The following is a 19085-nucleotide window of genomic DNA, read 5'->3' on the forward strand; positions in this document are numbered from 1 at the left end:
GGAAATGATTACGAGTCAATATTGTTATTGCAATTGTATATAAAGCATTATATGGATTTTGAATATTTGAATATTTACATACATTTATATCTGAGAATCCTGATACATATCTTTTTTCTAAAGTTTCATGTTTTTAAATTTTATTCGCTCATCTGAAGGTGTGTAACTTTATGCAAAGGTGGCTTAAAGGAACTGTGGCATTTATTTATATATCAATTCTTGGTTGCTGCTCGCCATTATGCGATAATGGCCCGAAGATGTCCATAATGACGCGAGGGTCGCAGGCAAGATGGGCATTATTGATTCGGGGACTGTTACAAATACCTTCGGATGCATGTGAAAATTAAAGTCGTCTTTAACCATGTATGAGTCCAGTTCACCTATACCACTAACTTTTCTTTTGAAAAATAACTATATTGATGAAATAAAAACTCAATAACCTTGGCCTTTGATTCTTTAGAGATTTAAAGAAACTAATGGTAAGATATTTTACAACATTGCATGAATGGCTCTCTTTAATGGTTCACAATAGACCGAAGCTTGTGATATTTGAGTATCTTATGTAATACGAGCAAGACTTATGTGTTAACAAATGTTCAAACGCTGTATATCAAGAGCGAACTGACTTTAAACGTTTTTATTAATTTATTTATGAACCTCCGGTAGCTGAGCATATCATTGTGTGTGTTAACGTTTATCTCGAGAGTTTACGAGACTATTTCATTGCTTATTTTATCAGTAGTTGTGTTTAACTTCAATGTTCAGTATGACAGTGTGGTAAATCATACGTGGCTATGATTGAAGCACACCTGTTTAGGTACCTCATTGATCTTATAATCCTCAACAACACCAAAATAAACACGTTGTATAACTTCGACAGTCTTATTGGACTACATGCTCGAATCTTTCTCTCATAAATTTTTATTCAAGTTCTTAACATGTTTTCGCGATGATCAGGCATAATCAGAAATACTTTAAACGAAATTTTGATTTTCAACCTTATAAGAATGAAATGTGTTTACCTTTGCTATCGACATGGTATTGTTCCTTTAACAGCACAGGAAGGGTCAAAGTGAACAGGTTTTAATCTTTCGGGAGGACTCCATTTTGAAATTTGTCGCTTTCTCATTTTCTGTTCTCAAAATAGAAGAGCTTCTTCGTTCAAAATGGCGTAATTTGGCCAAATCTGTAATTGAATCAAGTAACCAGATTACTCGATACTGTAACATTGATTCATTTAATTTAGATATTTAATTTCATTTCGTACGCATTGCTTTATCAGGAGCAATACATAAAAATAAACACGTTAACAATCATTGGACAGGAATCCTTTTGTTTCATTTATCTCATTTTAGTCAATCCTGCTTAATCACTGACAATAATCTCAGAGATATGCCTAATTTAATATGAAGTCAATGATACACGATAACGTCCGAATCATTCCGATGAATTAAGCAAATAATAGACAATCTGTGTATAAATGTCATATTTGTTTGGCATGCAATGCGCTACATCTTAGATTGGTATCATTTAAATCGTTTACGTTTGTTAACTGTTTCGACACCTCAACCTTTTGAAATAGACCTAAATTTGTCATTTAATACTTCAAACCGTTTAAAGGTATTCACAATGTGTACCTTTGAACCAGATCTCTCCGCAAATTACATTAAGGCGAAAAATTTAAAAATGACGTCACTAACAGTTATAAAAGATCCAGATGCATTAAGTTTATTTTTCAATTTAATTACATATCATATAATGCAAAGAAATATTTTAAGGAACGTTATATCTAGTTTCGTGCCCTTATTAGCTGAAATGTTATTGAATTTTAAAGTCAACCTTAATGACCCTGCTTTTATTTCATAAATGCCGGCAATATTTTACATTCAAAGTCAAAAGAATGATACATTGTTAAACAATAATTCGTGTCGTATAGGACCAGTGTCAGAATACAGCCAAGTCACTCGTGCACTCGTGCGCTTCGAATAAAATCTAAACAATCTTTATATCATATACGGTATGATATTATGGTTTTCAATATAAATTTGAATGAAATACATTTAGAATTTTATCACTTTTTCGTACAAATAAAAGCAGTTATTTATAGTACGGTATAAAATCTCAGATAAAATATGTAGATATACTGATTCATACAATCTAAGTTTCACGTTGATGAGGAAATATATTTCTTGTTGACTGAAAACCTAATAATGTAAGACAGAAATCTAACTTTAACTTATGTTGTTTTTTTTTTAATGAATGGCGTGCATTTAATTCACGGCTTATTTACAATGTTTTTTAACAATAACGACAATAATAAAAATTAGAAATAAATAAAGTCAACAGTTTATCTTTCGGTGCAATTTTAACATAGTACGGTTTTAACAACACTATTAACGAAAAAGTACAAAGCACCAAGTACCTCCCAAATTATAATGACCTACCAGGCATCTCACAATTATTCAATTACTTAGCAACTAGAGGCCAGAGGATAACAATAACAGAAACATCAGCATTAACACCAGCATCACCATCAGCAGCAGCAGCAGCAACAACAACAACCGATGAACAATAACAACAAAACCCGAAAAAAAATATATTTCATGTTTAGGACAACATTAAATTAAATTAATAGCTCGATCGTAATAAAGATAAGAATTAATGAAGATCATTAACGAACAGTATGAATACTGTATCTGTATTTGCTTACTTTTTTGACAATAAGTTTAAAAAAAAGAAATATTTGTAAAGAACCTGAAAATTAAATAATGTAAGATTGAAATTTAAGAATTACTTTTTTTAATTCTTTTTTTAAACATGTCTCAACACATATTTTCCAATCAGTTTATTTTGCAAAGTACCCACTGAACACCAAATAATAGTCACTCGCTTCATAATGTCCTTTTCAAACAAAAGGTATTATTTCTTTTACAATTAAAGCTTATATGTGTCAAATCTCACATTAAGCCATAAAAATACGTTAATTTACGTAAAAATCTTAACGTTGTTTTTTTCTAAGTTAAAATACTTTAAATTTATTTTGTATCTGTTCAATGAAGACAATGTGTTAAAATATTTCTATCTTCTACTGCTTAAGATTATACCATAGAGAATAAGATATTTACGGTGTTTAAAAGATTTATTTCACTATCAATGTAATTTATTAGTTCGGGACTATGGATATAGGAAAATAGATAATACCTCTGTATAATATCTTTTTATCAATAGAATTCCTACCAATTGTTGAGGTTGTCCGAGATTTTAACGTTTGCAATGTATGATTAAACCTAACCATCGGTTAAAATAAATCGTCTAGGGAAATACAGGGGCGTAAGGTCATTATAACGTTCGAATATTTTAACACGTTCAAAGACGGGTAGATTTTTCAAATTATGTCCTAACAAATCGTTTAATACAGTTTGATGGACAGCTCCATTATTTTGTTACGTAAGCAAGGTGTCTTATTTGAAGGGTTTATATGTTCAAAGTAACCGATTAATTATAATGGCCAATGGACAAATACTTAGCACGTACCCTGAGGGATGGACTGTATGGGAGAATTATAACACTCTAAGCGTTAACTAAGTCTATTTCGGATAAGTTACCCTCGAGGGGCAGTGTCATCTATATGAAATACTAAACTGACACCTTAAGTTTTGTAAATTTGTCATATTTGACACGTGCTTTGTACGTTACGTAACGTCATATAGAACACCCCGCGTTGTTCCAGTAGCTAAGTCTTTGAACGTCACGAACGCTTTAAACTGCATTATAACTGACAAGTGCTTGTAATTTACGTGCTACCACTAGAGGTATCAAGTTATAAAAAAATAAAATCACTGATAAACAAGCGAAACTGAGTGTAATTTTATTAATTTTATGGGGAGAAATTTTCCTAGTCTTAAAGGAAAACTATTAGTGCTTCCAGAACCCTGTGGTGATGTTACCCGCCTTTTGAAATAACATTACTCGGATTATCTCAGTTTTATTCATAGATAGGAATTCACAGAACTATCTAGGAAGGATGAATTGTACTGAAGTTTAAGGTTTTAGGATTTTTCTACATAATACGACATGGAAGTTTAGTTGTATCACTATCAAATGTAGTGTCGTGATCAAAACGATTTTGATACGGAAAAATCCAGTGACTCACTGTCAATTTGAATCGAATAGTTTCAAAAACGATTAAATTTGGATCAGATGTTAATAGAATAGAAGTCATGGACTAAAATAAACCCGCGTTTCTAAAGTAAACAATCGTTCATTTAACACTGATTTTGTGAATGGAGTACATAGTTCTTTTAATTAAGGATGAGTATAAAGTGATAGGATGTAAGCCAAAAAGTTGTGTTCTGTATAAAACGGTATAAATGTAATGATGTGATTTAATTCTTTTATTTTTTCCGGTAGTTAGATCTTACATAACGAATTCATTAATCCGCTGATAAAAACTCGTTTCGGGAAATAGTTTTACGTGTAAATGCTTTACAAAATATATAAATGTAAAGAAGGATATAAGCACATATGGCATACATATAGACTTTTACCAACCTATAAATAATTCTTTTCATTTGTTTTTTGGCTAAACAATTAACATGAACAGGTCGTTAAGAAATTGTTTCATCTCGCAGAAAGTTATGGAGTAATTACCAAAAGCCTGTCTTTAATAACAAATTAGACGAAGCACGTGCGAAATATTGCACTTCAGTCGTAAAAACATGGGATATAGTGTGTGTTTTAGTGCTCTTAACTCGTGCATTAAGATGCGTGGAATTACCCTTGTCGGGATTATGATTCTGGTGTTACGGGAAGTGACATGTTCATCGTCACTTTTGGATTTAGATATGTTTCAGAACCCTCCCGATGATCCGTGTACTAATAACACCCTGGCGATAAAATGTGTACCGACTTTTGAAAACATTGCATTTGGTAGGGAAGTAACTGCATCGAGCACGTGCGGTTCCCCGCCCACACGGCACTGTTTGCCAAGACGAAATGAAAATGAATTACGTAACTGCTTTATTTGTGATTCACGGCGACAATACCCGCCAAATTATCTCACAGATCTGAACAATCAAAATAATGAAACGTGCTGGATATCCAGACCAGACGTTGATTATAATAGCAACGTCACTTTAACTTTGTCGTTTGGTAAAAAGTTTGAAATTACTTATGTCAGTTTACAGTTTTGTTCTGCTATAGCTGATTCTATGGCGTTCTATAAAAGTACAGACTATGGGAAAAGTTGGATACCATTTCAGTATTACAGTAGTGACTGTAAAGCTATTTATAAAAAAGACCCTAAAGCAATAGTTTCAAAAGCAAATGAACAAGAGGCACTTTGTTCTGAAGATTATAGTAAGCTTAGCACTAGACTCGGTACACGTGTCGCATTTAGTACCCTTAAAGACCGACCATCGTCATATCATTTTGAAGATAGTCCGGTTCTACAAGATTGGCTTACAGCCACAGATATTAAAATAGTATTCAACAAAATGTTAGCACCCAAAAACAGTCAAATGGACGAAGATATTGAGGACGAAAGATTTTACGGCGTCTCAGATTTTGCCGTCGGTGGACGGTGTAAATGTAATGGCCATGCGTCCAAATGTATAAAAAATTCGGAAAATAAACTGGTTTGTGACTGTAAACATAACACAGAAGGGGCAGAATGTGAAAAATGTAAACCATTCCATTTAGACAGACCGTGGTCACGTGCATCAACTAAGGACGCTCACGAGTGCGTTGGTAAGATTATTTCCGTTTTTTATACGCTAGCGGTCGATTTGCTGCTATTATTAAATTAACGTCAAAAAGCTGTTTCTTGTTCACATCCCCTTAAAATATCTTCTTCTTCGAGGCTCTTCATTTAAAACCTACTGCACTTAGAAAATGTAACTATTCCGTACCGCCTTATCACTCAAAAGACATTTCAAGGTAATTTAGAATATGCATTCTCCCCTACTTTCAATAAATGAAATTTCTTAATAAAGATTGGAATAAAATCATCATAAAACGCGACTTATCATCATTCTTTTTCAAAGTGATATTTCGAGGCTATATAAAAGCATATCAGAATGATTATGTAATGTATACTATAGAGAATATCTCGATTCTAAATTAACAATTAAGATTACATCGGTTGCATTTTAATTGAATAACGTTTATTTGCCGAGTAGTCAATTATTTTATTATGTCAATATGTCATAAGGGAATATCTTCTCTAGATAAGTGGTAGATATAACATGCACATTTTACACAAATATCTCAGCTCAAAATAACAATTTTCTGATTATTTTTGGTTTACAGTTTTAATTAACAGTTTTTGTTAACAGTTTTATCGTCTTTTTTTTAGTTTATGGGTTTACTGGTCTTGAAATGTTTTAGTTTTCGGTTTTACTGTTTATTTGCGGTTTTACTGAATTGTCTTACTTTACAGTTTTGCTGAAGTGTCTTAGTTTACGGTTTTACTGACTTGTCTTAGTTTACGGTTTAACTTACTAAATTGTCTTAGTTTAGGGTTTTTCTGAATTGTCTTAGTTTATGGTTTTACTGAAATGTCTTAGTTTACGATTTTCGGTTTTACTTAATTATTTTAGTTAACAGTTTAACTGTTTACATAGGTTTTACTGATTTATTTTAGTTAATGGTTCAAGCGAATTATCTTAGTTTCCGGCTTTACTGAATGGTTTATAGTAGAGTTTTCAGAATTACATTTCAAAGTTTAACACACTTATTTGATTTTAAAACCTCAGAATCTTTAAAGGAAATCGTTACACAGATATACATCTATTATATCACCTTTATTATATCTAAATTTAAATTTTCTCCATTGCTTTAACGGTTAACGTGTAAAAGGCCCATAATGCCTCAGAAATGCTTTTATTTTCATGTCTCAATTTTTTTTTTAATTTTGGTGTACTTTTATAGTATCCAAAAAGTTATTCATTGGCCAATTACTGGAACCATCTTTTTCGATGTTACTTTTTGGCCATAAGTACAGTTATATTGAATTAGTATTTAGTATGGAAGTCAAAATACTTCTTTGTTTACATTTTGTTACTATTATAACAAAATATTTGCTATTTATCGCTACTTTTTTTAGCAAACAAGCATCTAACATTTCTCTAAAACCATTATTTAAACATTATAAAAATCATGTTAGAAGTTCAGATTTATTTGTTTCTGAGGCATAATGTGCCTTTAAATTCATTTCATTAGTTTTATCATGTCTTTCTCCTCAATGCTGTGTCTTTTCATATATGTATATTATCCATTCCTGTCTAATTAATTACCTAGACATATTGCCCTTCTGGTCACCCAAGTTAGTTTTTAATCTAAATGATGTAACAGATGTACATCATTATTTTAGACGTAAACGTAAATCATTCAGCTTTTCTTTTAGAAATTACTTTATTTTTCATACGCAAAATCTATCTTGGTATCAAATAATCGAGCAGAAACATTATAATATAATAGTTATCTTGTAAAAATGAACGTGATGTGGAAAATGAATTATTGAAAAAGTACTAGTAAAAAAAAGAACAAAAAATCACATAATGATAATAATAATTTAGTTCAATATCATTACGTCATAAATCTTCATAACTAGAAAATTGATTTTACAAATCAACATGTACAAACATTTACTTATATACTGTAACATAAAAAGAGTTGAAAACGCATTTTTCAATTTTCAAAAAAAAAAAATAATGTGACATTTTTCTCGTTGTTTTGTCTTACTTTATCGAAAACTGCCTCTTAAATATTCTTCCGATCAGTTTAAGTGTTTATTAAATCTTTAAATTATCGTCCAAATCTCCCTCTATTTTAGAGATTTTAGAAAGATTGTCTTTTATTAGCGCATGCTCTCAAAAACCATTTGAAAATCAACAATAACGCAGCACGGTTCCTCGCTCTGTTTTCCGTTTGGGCCTTTAGTATGATTGACGTCTCGCGCGAAGAAAAAACTGATTTATCGAGAAAGGGTGCAGAATTTCAAGCCATCATATAACCAAAATGTGTTTTCTCAGCATGTCCATATATTTACGTTTAGTTAGGATTAGTTCCTGCGTTGTTTAGATTATGTTAATATCCACATATCGGCGTTAGAAATGAATAATTAGGCTGCGTTATCAAAAGACCCAATTGTTTTAGAAAGGCAAACACTGATTTAAGAGATATTAAAAAACAATTTGTGTATGTTTTTTGGGGTTCTTTTTTTCGTTCTTGGAGAGACGCATGCATCAATGTGTGAATCTATTTTGTTATTCTTCCGCTCGCAGTATGAAATCTCGACAGCGATCAACATTTAAACAAAAATCTCTACGTATAATGTAGAGGTAAAACCAAAATTATGATATGCATCTGAAAGATTAACGCATTTTGCAGCTTTTATTTATTTGTAAAGCGATTAGTTTGATATCATTGCAACATGTTATACGCGTGTTTCACTTTGAAATGAGAGAAAATGGTGATCACACGCAAGAAATTTTAAAATGAAAGAAAAAGTGAAACTTTATAGAACCATTAAAATATATCACACACAATATTAATTATTTTTGAGTAGCAGAATAAAAAATAACAAGTTAAAAATAACCGTCGACAATATAAATATACATTATACATTATATTACTTGACCTCATGGGAATCGAAAGTAGTTAGCCTCTCGCCACAATGATATAGAGCCAGGCCAGCCTGATCAGACTCCGTGTCGCCTGAACTGGCTCTATATTTTTGGCTGATGTTATCTTTATGTTTTTATTTTGATATCCATAAATTCGATGCTGGACATGTCCATTACATAAACCCTGCAGGGTAAGGGTTAAAATGCCGGAATATAAGTACGAAAAGCTTATAATAATTTAATACATAAAACACATGCACATGGAAAATACATTAACGTTCAACGTACAAGTCGGAACAATCATAACTTTAGAAGATGTAATACTTTACTTCCAAGACAATAGATTCTTTTTCTGTAAGTTTTATACGTCTCTAGGCAAGCACATGCTGTACGTTTTATTTAGAAAAAAAGAATCTTCGACATCATGTGCACGAGAAGATTCATTCTTCACAACATGGTCTGCTTTTATTTCATGATCCCAAAATGACTAATAGTGCGCGTGCGTTCTGTTCTATCACACAATCATAAAATGTATATCATAATTCGCGACCAGAAATATAATGTTTTCATCACTTGCCAAAGTAACAAAACAATCCACAAGGTTCTCATAAACGCTTTTGTTTTTCTGTTTTACTCACGATAGAATGCTGTAAACCCAAGTGTGGTCTTTTGTTACACTTTGATCACGCGCATTACGTGCGTTCTTTGCATACGTACCGGGGTTTTATCCACCCTATTTTTATAGAAGTCATGCCGGTAATTTATTGTATCCGTATGTGTTAACCCCCAACCTACTGAATTTGTGTAATGGATCTGTCCTGCTTTGATCTAGGAACAGTCCATTTAAAGTTTAAGGGATTCCAAAATCAAAATACGAAACTTTAGTTACGTCAGTCTGGACTTTTCGGATTGATTTGGCTCTTTACTCGTGACAAAGGTCAATCAATTCTGGTACAGGAAATGATGTGTTAATTAGTATGTTTACATTACCTCGACTAACTTTTTTCTCTTCTGTAAACCCGTATACTCGAAAAAAATCAACGTAGTTTTAAAATACATATTACCATTTATACAGTTTTCGGTTACTAGTATCTGCCAAAATCTCATTACATGTTTTAATCTTTATCTGTTGAACCGTAAATTTTTTTGCAACATTTTACAAAGTTTTTAACATTTGAAGAGAGAAATTTATTACCGTAACGTCAATGAAACTAATGGCAAATACATTTCCTTAGTTATTCAGACGCCCAGTTTTTAAAAAAAGATGACGCCATGAAAATTATTTTAAGTTATATCTTTTTTAATTTGGTACATTTTTATTTTCAATACAGTCAGGTTCTCGTTAAAGATAAACCGTTTCCGCCATCGATACGATTTTTTATTGAGTTCGAATTAATGATGTAATTTTATAGCCTTCAATGGATCAATGGCAAGATAACTTAATTGCGTGTTTGAAGACATTTTTGGATGAATTTATATAGATGTAGGGAACGAGCTATTTTATGGTATTTAGGTATTTTATGACCCGCAACGTAAATAGTTTGTTTACCGCCGTTATACTACATATCTTTATAACAAAAACATAAATCCCCCGATTATCTGTATTTGATTTTTTTTTTGGTTTGTATTGTACAATCGTGTATAAAATCACATAGTGAATGATAGACAAAACGCTGGTTTAAGATGTTATACATTGCACAAGTTAAAAACAACAATTTTTCCTTTTTAATTTCAAATTTATTTCGAATTTCCTATAATTATTTTAGTATTTTCGAGCACTGAAATAAAAACAGAAACTTCCGTGGTTCTAAAATGAATGATACTTTATCATCAGGAACTTATCAGAGGTCCTAAAAGATCAGACCTTGTCCCTCTTAGAAAAGGCATTCTTAAATTGTTTGAATTAAAAAGGGGAAAGGTGGCAATCTTGCTATTGCTTTAAAACCGGTGTCAAATGAAGAGATCATACCCATCAAACATGCATGATTTGTCTTTTAACTAGTTATAATAGTGGAAAATTAATTGGAATAAAATATTGTCATGTGTTTCATTGAAATGATCTGTATAATTTGTATTAAATGACAGTTGGAGGCATGACGATCCTTTCTTTGTCTAAATTGTTCTCCCTTGAAAGTTTTGTTTACCTGTCATTTGGCAGACCACCTTGTTACAGCGCTAGCATGTTTAAATTTAATTAACACTTGAAAGTAGCAATCTGTCCGAAGGCTGGCATGTTTTCCGACCTATTACCCTCTCTCCGGCAATTCATTAACGCCCCGTGATTGTCGCTGTCTCGATTTTGAGACCTTTTACTCGCTTCATTATATTCCTTCGGAAAAAGCACTTGCAGAAAAATTGCTATTTACTTAGGCTTAATTTGACTGCTCTCTTCCTTCCTCCAAGGGTCTGTCGTCGCCGCCTGCTAGACAATGAGATTGTCGCCGAGGTTATAACATAGCTCTTTTTCGGTGTTAATTTTCCCACTTATTTACTTTTCATTGGTCCTCATGGCGGAGACACTGTCACCGAAGTTATTTGAAGTATTTTTTTTCTTGAGTATTTTGTAAAAAAAGGAATTTTCTCTCTGTGAGTGTTGATATTTTAGCGTTACATATTTCTAGTTTGTTCGTTATAAATATAGCCTATTTCGAATAGAGTGAAATGGGAGAAATAATATCTATACAAACAATATCATTCGAGTAGAAACTTTTATACTTTGATTTATATATTACTGTGTCATTCAGACTTTTCTCTTTAAAAAATAATGAGAATATGTTGAGTCGTTCGTGGTGTGCGTTTGAATAAGTAATTCGTATTTTTTATAACACAGATGTAACCCCGAGTTTGGCCACCACCCCTGAAAATGTTTAAAAAGCAATTAATTTAATCTGTATTGTATTATGAATATGTTTACATCTGAACTACGTATGGGGCATTGGAATTAAAACCTCAAAGTGCACTTAGTAATTTGTAATGCAATCTGTCACATGCTGTCTTTTGCTAAGTCATCTCACAAAATTAGGAACATTTCCAAAATAACTTTACTTAAACTGTTCGATACGTGACAGTTAAAACAGTTTGGCTCCGCTTATTGAACATCTGATGTTGCATGTCTCCGTAATTTAAATTTCAACATCTTCCCTCTATCATCGGAGTCTCTGATTAAATTGTTACAGGGCAAGACCCTCGGAGATGAAGCTCGTCCTGGTGAAAATTAAAACTATCTCGTTCTATTGTACGTAATTACTGGTCTTTCCCGACTAGGTATAATAACTTGCAATTTTAAGAATTGGATTTCAGTAAGAGGCTATTGTTAGAGAAATGATCAAAGGGGATAGATATAGTCTAAAGGTCACGTGAGGAGGGATGGCCGAATTGGAAATTAATGAGACATGCGTCGAATTCGTCGTGGGATTCGATTTAGTGAAACTCAACCGTGTTCTAATACGAGTGGGTGAAAAAATTTCAATGACTAAAATTTTTGCGGTGCTTGCATTGAGTATTTTTCATAATCTAATTGAAAGAGGGGGGAAATATTTACATATTTATTTTATCAAATAGAACACCTGTGAATCTGTTTGAAGGTCTGTCATGTCTTTTACAGTCTATGAAAATATCAACGTTTAGAAATTATAAAAACGGCGATAAAGCTTTTGTTTACATGTGACACTATAACGATGTTATGTCACAAGTAAAACGCGTATCATTTACAGTTCTAATTTTGATTATTTGTATATTGTTGTATAGCCTATTGATTTATTATTCTTCAAACAATTGAAATATCTATTTCATATGATGGCATAATTGCTTCAGGGTGTCATTTTCAATGGGTTTTATTATTGACAAAAAATGAATTATTTCTACATACTTTATAAAATTATGTAAGAAAAGGGTACTCATAACAAATCACATAGACGCTTATTAAAATTTATAAAGTCCAAATACAAATAATAACGAGTTGTATCGTTTTTTGCACTTACTACATAAGTGACCCCCTGTGTAACTTCGTAAGCGTTATTTCTTTATAAGCAGTAGCTCTTGATATTCGAGTAGACGTTGTAAGGGTTATCTTTCTGCTAAAACTGACTCCCTCGTTGTGAGATTAGCTTGTTTAAAAGTGTTAAAATTGAAGTATTAAGAGGGATAGAAGTGGTAATATAGGATAGGAACAGGTCTAATATAGTAGCCGTGTCCGATAACGACGCGTAGATAAAGCACGCCCAATAATTCATTACTTTGTTGAAATTGACGCTAAAATTTTAATTATTCCAATAAATGATAATAAATGGTGTTTTATAATTCAATAAATGCTTAAGAATTGAGACTGCGCTGTTTTAAAAATGTAAATGATTAATAAACCCCGCTGTTTATCATAAGATTTTTGTCTTCATTTTATAACATATTAGTGGAATGGGTTGGGAATATTAGATAAGATAGTCCTTGTACGTGAAAAGCACTGCTGTGCTTCATAAAATAACCTAAAAAATAATTATTTTATTACTTTTAAAATATATTGACTTTTCTTATATTGATATGTCATTGAATATTCGATTTAATTTTGTTTGGAAAAATATAAGTTTTCAATCTAAAAGTTCTGTCATATCCTGTTTTATTCTATTCTATTCTGCACATGTAAGATTCTCAAAGATTGATGTCTGCCGTGAAAACCCGTTTTTAAAGTAAACATTAAAGCTTAATACAATGTGAAACGCCCGCGTTCCTGAAGAAAGTGTTTAAATATTGGCAGGCAGCAAAATTTGTAGGATTACATGCGTCTAAGACCAGGTGTATAACCGTTGAGTGATATTCTAAATGTAATGTTTTTATTCATTCCACACCTTTGTACAGCATTACACCAGTTTCTACTGCCTCTTCAACCTTTAAAGATGTTCTTACTTTGTTTTTACATAATGAAAAATAAAACTCGTGGCCCATGATTTTTCCGCTGTAAATAAGCAACAAAAACAAATATCTTCTAGTATTTAAAATAAAAATTTCAAATACAACACAAAAAATCACTTTCTGGAATGAAAAAAAAATCTACAGAAGTTTTCAATGACGGACGGACAAAGAAATAGTTTTAATTTAGTCAATTCATCTCTTAGTTATGATGGGAAAATGTATTTGAGCCGCGCCATGACAAAACCAACATAATGGGTTTGCGACCAGCATGGATCCAGACCAGCCTGCGCATCGGCGCAGTCTGATCAGGATCCATGCTGTTTGCTATCAGTTTCTCTACTTGTAATAGAGTTTGTAAGCGAATGCGCAGGCTGGTCTGGATCCATGCTGATCGCAAACCCATTATGTTGGTTTTGACATGGCGCGGCTCATTTGGTTGTTCTTTTCATTTTCAAATAAAGAAAGAATTGTGGTTTCATCACAGTAAGAAGACAAATCTGTAATCCATTGTCGTAAAATTCTCATTTCGTCTGCGTAGTCAGATTCGCCTATAATATAACAATTTAGTTACCAAAAACCGTTGAGCGGTCAGTAAAAGAGATAATCGAATTTTGCAAAGTCATTATGGCGCGCTTTGTGAAATAGTCCGTCTGCAAAAGGAATTCTTTAGAGAAATCTTAAGGAAACGTAATAGCATTGGACGCTTCTACACAAATGTAATTGCCAGTGCCATGATTATATTTACGTTTTCTATTCAAGGTATTATACTATTTTATTATCCAATTACTTTGTCATTTATCGTTAAATTGTCCATTTTCTACTCTATTGACTTGCAATTCTCGTTTTTGATTGCGGTTAAATGGTTAGTTAGTGTTACTATCAAATGATTTAACAGATATCATTCTGATCGAAATTTTAGATCTCTTCTGATGACGGCGAACTACTTTTTCTGTCCGCATTGTATTTGCTCAGGAATATCTGTTAAAAACTATTGTAAGAAGTAATATACACTGTATAGTTTAAGCATTGGACTATGTCGAGATATGACGAAATATTTACATTTGTTGCTTTTAGAATTAATCATCAAAATCGTATTCGAACTTTGTTGATACCTTATACAATTCTGAAAAATGGACCGAATTTTATGATATTCAGCTCTCGTATATTTTGTATAAGACAGTATCAATGAATTGTGGCAAAAACATCTTTATAGTAATACTTAACAGCTCGATGGTGTAAAAGTGGAAGTCGGTTTATTTAAAAATGTTTGTGGTCTCATCTATTGTATTTCATTTCACTCAAAATTTTATATCGAATTAATCGACGGTGAATACATGCAGGGTGTATTTTAGTACAAAATACATCGCTAAAACCTTAGGAATGTTGCCATATGTATCAGATACCAAAGCCTTTGTATTTAAAAAATGGTCGCATAGAATTTACCGCACTAAATCACGGGTCTGCGTCATTTGAAGGAGGTAGACAAACACGCTTTTACACCGCACTGCTCGTAGCCTGTTTACACAGCAAACAAACTTTTTCTTTTGAATAGTTGTCATTCATTTAGACTTGTTCTGTTACTGTTCATTAGCCGAAATTTCTATATCCGAATATTCTCAAGTTTGCGGAGAAATAAAAAGTAGTTCCGATATAAGTAAATACGCATACACTGAAAGTTAATTACATTGAAAAAATACAAGAAAAGTTCGTTTAAATCGTTTGTAAAGGAAAGTTTGAAAATATGCTCAACGGCCATGCGTAATCTTCAAGTGTTTAAACAGGAATACAATATTTTTGGGAGTTCTTTTCATTAACATTGACAGATATGAGAACAGAAAAAACAAACGCCTTTAATGTTACGATTCTGTGTACATGGTCCGGATTTCAAGTCATTTTGATATAAAATATTGGGACAAAAACACTATCAAGTTATAAATTAATGAAGTCCCGTGTAAGTCAGTGCTTGATCGAAGTCGGAGTCAATGATAAGGTCTTATTTATAGCTCATTATCACGGTATTTTATATACAGTCAAAACATATATACAATACATATTGCGACCACCTTTATTTTGTGTTTAGCTCGACTCTCTTTATTGTTATTTTTTTAATATTTTCCAAAAAAGAACATAGAGAATCAAAGTTGTCTGAAATAGCAAAAAGGATAATTAATTATCTTTTCCTGCTCTATACTCATGGACGGAATATGTTAGATACAAGATATTTTTTATCATACATGTATAAAAAAATAAAAACGTTAAATGTATGAAAAACACAATTAAACAATAAACAAATATTTGATATACGTACAGTCAAACCTGTCCTGACGACTATAATTGAATAGATACCGCCTTTCCCCATCCCCCCAGCTGTTATATAAAGATTCAAGTTCGTTTGTAATGCATTTTACAATGAGAAGGCTAAATCCCAAATCATTTTTGCTCTCTCTCCCTCATTAGTGGCCATTTCAGTCTGATTTGACTTTAAGTATCATTATTAACAGTCCTCACTGAATCAAATTATATAGCAATTCAAATGATGTCTTATAGTTACGGTATGAAAGTACGAAATTGCTGTTCTTAATTAATGAAGCCACGCCTACTTTTCGGCAACACGTCATCAGTTTATTCAAATATGGCCGAATTCTGTGCCAATATTGCCATTAATATAATTTCAAGGTCACTATTTCAGTATTTCTGTTCTTTTAAGTTTATCAATGTAAATACGTTAAATTATTCTTTTGGCATACAAGATATGGTCTGGTTTTCTTATTACAGATACGTTTAGCGGCCTACATACTTATCCCTTTTTTACGTGTTTCTGTAATTGTTACTTTTCTATACGGTAAATAATAATCAAACTAATAACCCTTTGTCTTTACTGTATTTGAATCTATATTTGTAAACATGCCTAAAACTTTAATACACGAATAAAATTCTTTTTCCCTACAAAGATAACTCATTAGTTTAAATTTGTCACAGTGTTATGGGGTACAGCAAGGTTGAACTTTTCTATTTACAATGGTGGAGTTGCCGTCAACATGCGTTTGACACCTCGACAAATGTGGTTAAAATCAATACAGTAAGCGTTGAAACTGTCAAAATAACCCGTACCACTGTCAATAAGCCCATAACAGTTTTTTTAACCAAAACTATACGGAGGTCATTAACAAATTGAGATCTTTCACTCGATAATCACGACAAGATCTTGTTAAAATGCCAATTTCCCACAGCTTAACAAGTTTATAAAGTGCCCTTTTTGCTCACTGTATTTGTGCATATGTAATCCAAACTGAATTTAAATGTTGCCGTGTCAGTGGCCTGTCAGAAATTATATCTAAATGTCTGTAAAAGACCAAATATATATGCCCTTATCGTCTTCAATATGTATTTTTAAGCGGTTAATGCCTTTAATAATTTTAATTGATACATTTAATATGATACATGATTGTTTCATATCCGCCTTTTGATTCGATGGCAAGCACTCTGGCGATCTATGTCGGAATGTTCGCAACACTTATTTTCGCACTTTTTCTGGGGAATCATATCTGATAATATCCGATAACTAAAATAAAATGATTTATTTCCATATCAAATGTCTAGAAGAAAATTTTTGCTGAGAATTTTTTTTTATTTCCGGGTAATAGAGTGCATCATATCTATCCTGTTTATTTTGCGCTTTCCGCGTATTTTCTTTGGCATGAGGAATTTGGCACCTTTAATTTCTAGACATTGTTCGTCTAATTGTTTTCGATCTTTAGACTCGTGCGGAGCATCATTTCTCTCGTGCTTGTAACACACTGTCGATGCCTTCGTAAATATAGAATCTAAATTCAAATTTACATCTTCAAAAATAAAAATGACGTTTGTGAGGTTTGAAATGTTAAAAGTTTGAAATTTCGCTAAATACTCATTTCAAAGGGCATTTAACTTCTCTTGTGAGATTTGTTTAATTAAATATGAGCCGCGTCACGACAAAACCAACATAATGCGTTTGCGACCAGCATGGATCCAGACCAGCCTGCACATCCGCGCAGTCTTACCAGGATCCATGCTGTTCGCTTACAAACTCTATTACAAGTAGAGAAACTGATAGCGGACAGCATGGATCCTGATCAGACTGCGCAGGCTGGTCTGGATCCATGCTGGTCGCAAACGCACTATGTTGCTTTTGTCATGACGCGGCTCATATGAGTTTATTGTGCGAATCTGCATTCATTGAACATGAAAAAAGAAGAAGAAAACCATAAAGTAATGGGAAATTCTAAAGCATGCATTTTTTCATCCAGTAACATATTCACTAAGGTTCGTCGTTAATGACTCTAGAAGAAGTTCAATATTACGGTTAGCAGTTATTCTTTCCGTTTAATTAATTTCAATTTTCGCATATATTGTAATTTTTTTTATTAATTAAAGTATATTTCAAAAGGAATAATTATTACCGACCCTCCCTTATGTATGTTATTATATTTATGAACTTTAACCTCAATTCATCATAACGCAAGTGGGAAAATATGACTTCAGATATGTTTTAACTCTTTGATTACACGAGTATTCAATAACCCGTGCATTTTGATAGCTTATCAGTAACAGGGAATCATTTATTACATTTTGTAAAGCTGTGGAAATTACAGGGATGGTTTATCTCGTGGTATCAATTTTTCACTGATAAAGATCGTTTTAACTGCAGTTTTATTTGCACACTAGTTTTCATGAAACGAAATGTGTAAAATATTATATATTTATTCAGTTAATTGATTTTAATATACTGTGAAATTAACCATCCGCGCAAATCAAGTGATTTTTTCTTTTAAAAACAATTCATGTTAACCTTATAGTTATATATAGAACTCTTATAGAACGTTCCCTAGGAACCCTTGTGTGGTAGCAATGGGCAAAGGTTCAAATACATAATATTCAATACATATTCTCATCTTTTCGACTCATAAATTACCCATAATTCTGTGTTCATTTGATACGTTCTATACGGCTTCAATCTGAATGTTCGGACTTGTTATTTAAAAAGTTCGAGACGTTGCCTCTTCAGCTAAATTTACTTACAAGTCTATCATATCATATAACGAGGCAATGCATTGAAGATACGTATAGGATCTTCAAATCTAGATGACATTTCTAAAAATCGTTGTTATACAATAGTTGACTAACACTGTTGAAAATAAGACAAAATAGTTATTTAAAGATTACTGTTTGAAGCGAAAAAGACAAACTGATCTGTTGATAATGATATCAAAAAATGTGGTTTTAATTATGTCCCAAACTTTTTTGTTCACTGACCGTATATAAATATATATTTTTTGTAATTTTTAAGTAGTGTTTTGTCCTCGTTATATCAACTATATTGCGTGATTTCTTTCAGTAAAATATTGTAGATATATGTATTATAGTGTATATCAAATATCACTTCTAAACGATACTTTTCCCCCCTTATTTTTGTACATTTTAGTGAATCAGTATCAGTCTTTACCACACAATAACTAACTTTAAACCAAACTCATATTACCATATATAAATATGAAATTACTAAATGTACATATCACT

The 19085-nt window shown here is 32.1% G+C and overlaps 1 protein-coding gene across 2 annotated transcripts in view; it reads left to right on the forward strand.

Annotated features, from left to right (window-relative positions):
- LOC132715217 (netrin-1-like) overlaps nt 1-19085 on the forward strand; it is a 44231-nt gene that overhangs the window by 12346 nt on the left and 12800 nt on the right. Inside the window, exon 1 of one of the 2 annotated variants that reach the window (XM_060698310.1) lies at nt 3692-5748. The exons of the other annotated variant lie outside the window; for it this stretch is intronic. Within the exon in view, the coding sequence (XP_060554293.1) occupies nt 4719-5748 (1030 nt within the window). The 5' untranslated portion in view covers nt 3692-4718. Of the gene's footprint in view, nt 1-3691; nt 5749-19085 lie in introns of those variants that run through there. 2 annotated transcript variants of the gene reach the window in all.

The sequence above is a fragment of the Ruditapes philippinarum genome, unplaced genomic scaffold (assembly GCF_026571515.1).
Source record: "Ruditapes philippinarum isolate M1 unplaced genomic scaffold, ASM2657151v2 ctg167_1_1_1_1, whole genome shotgun sequence".
NCBI classification, from domain to species: Eukaryota; Metazoa; Mollusca; class Bivalvia; order Venerida; family Veneridae; genus Ruditapes; species Ruditapes philippinarum.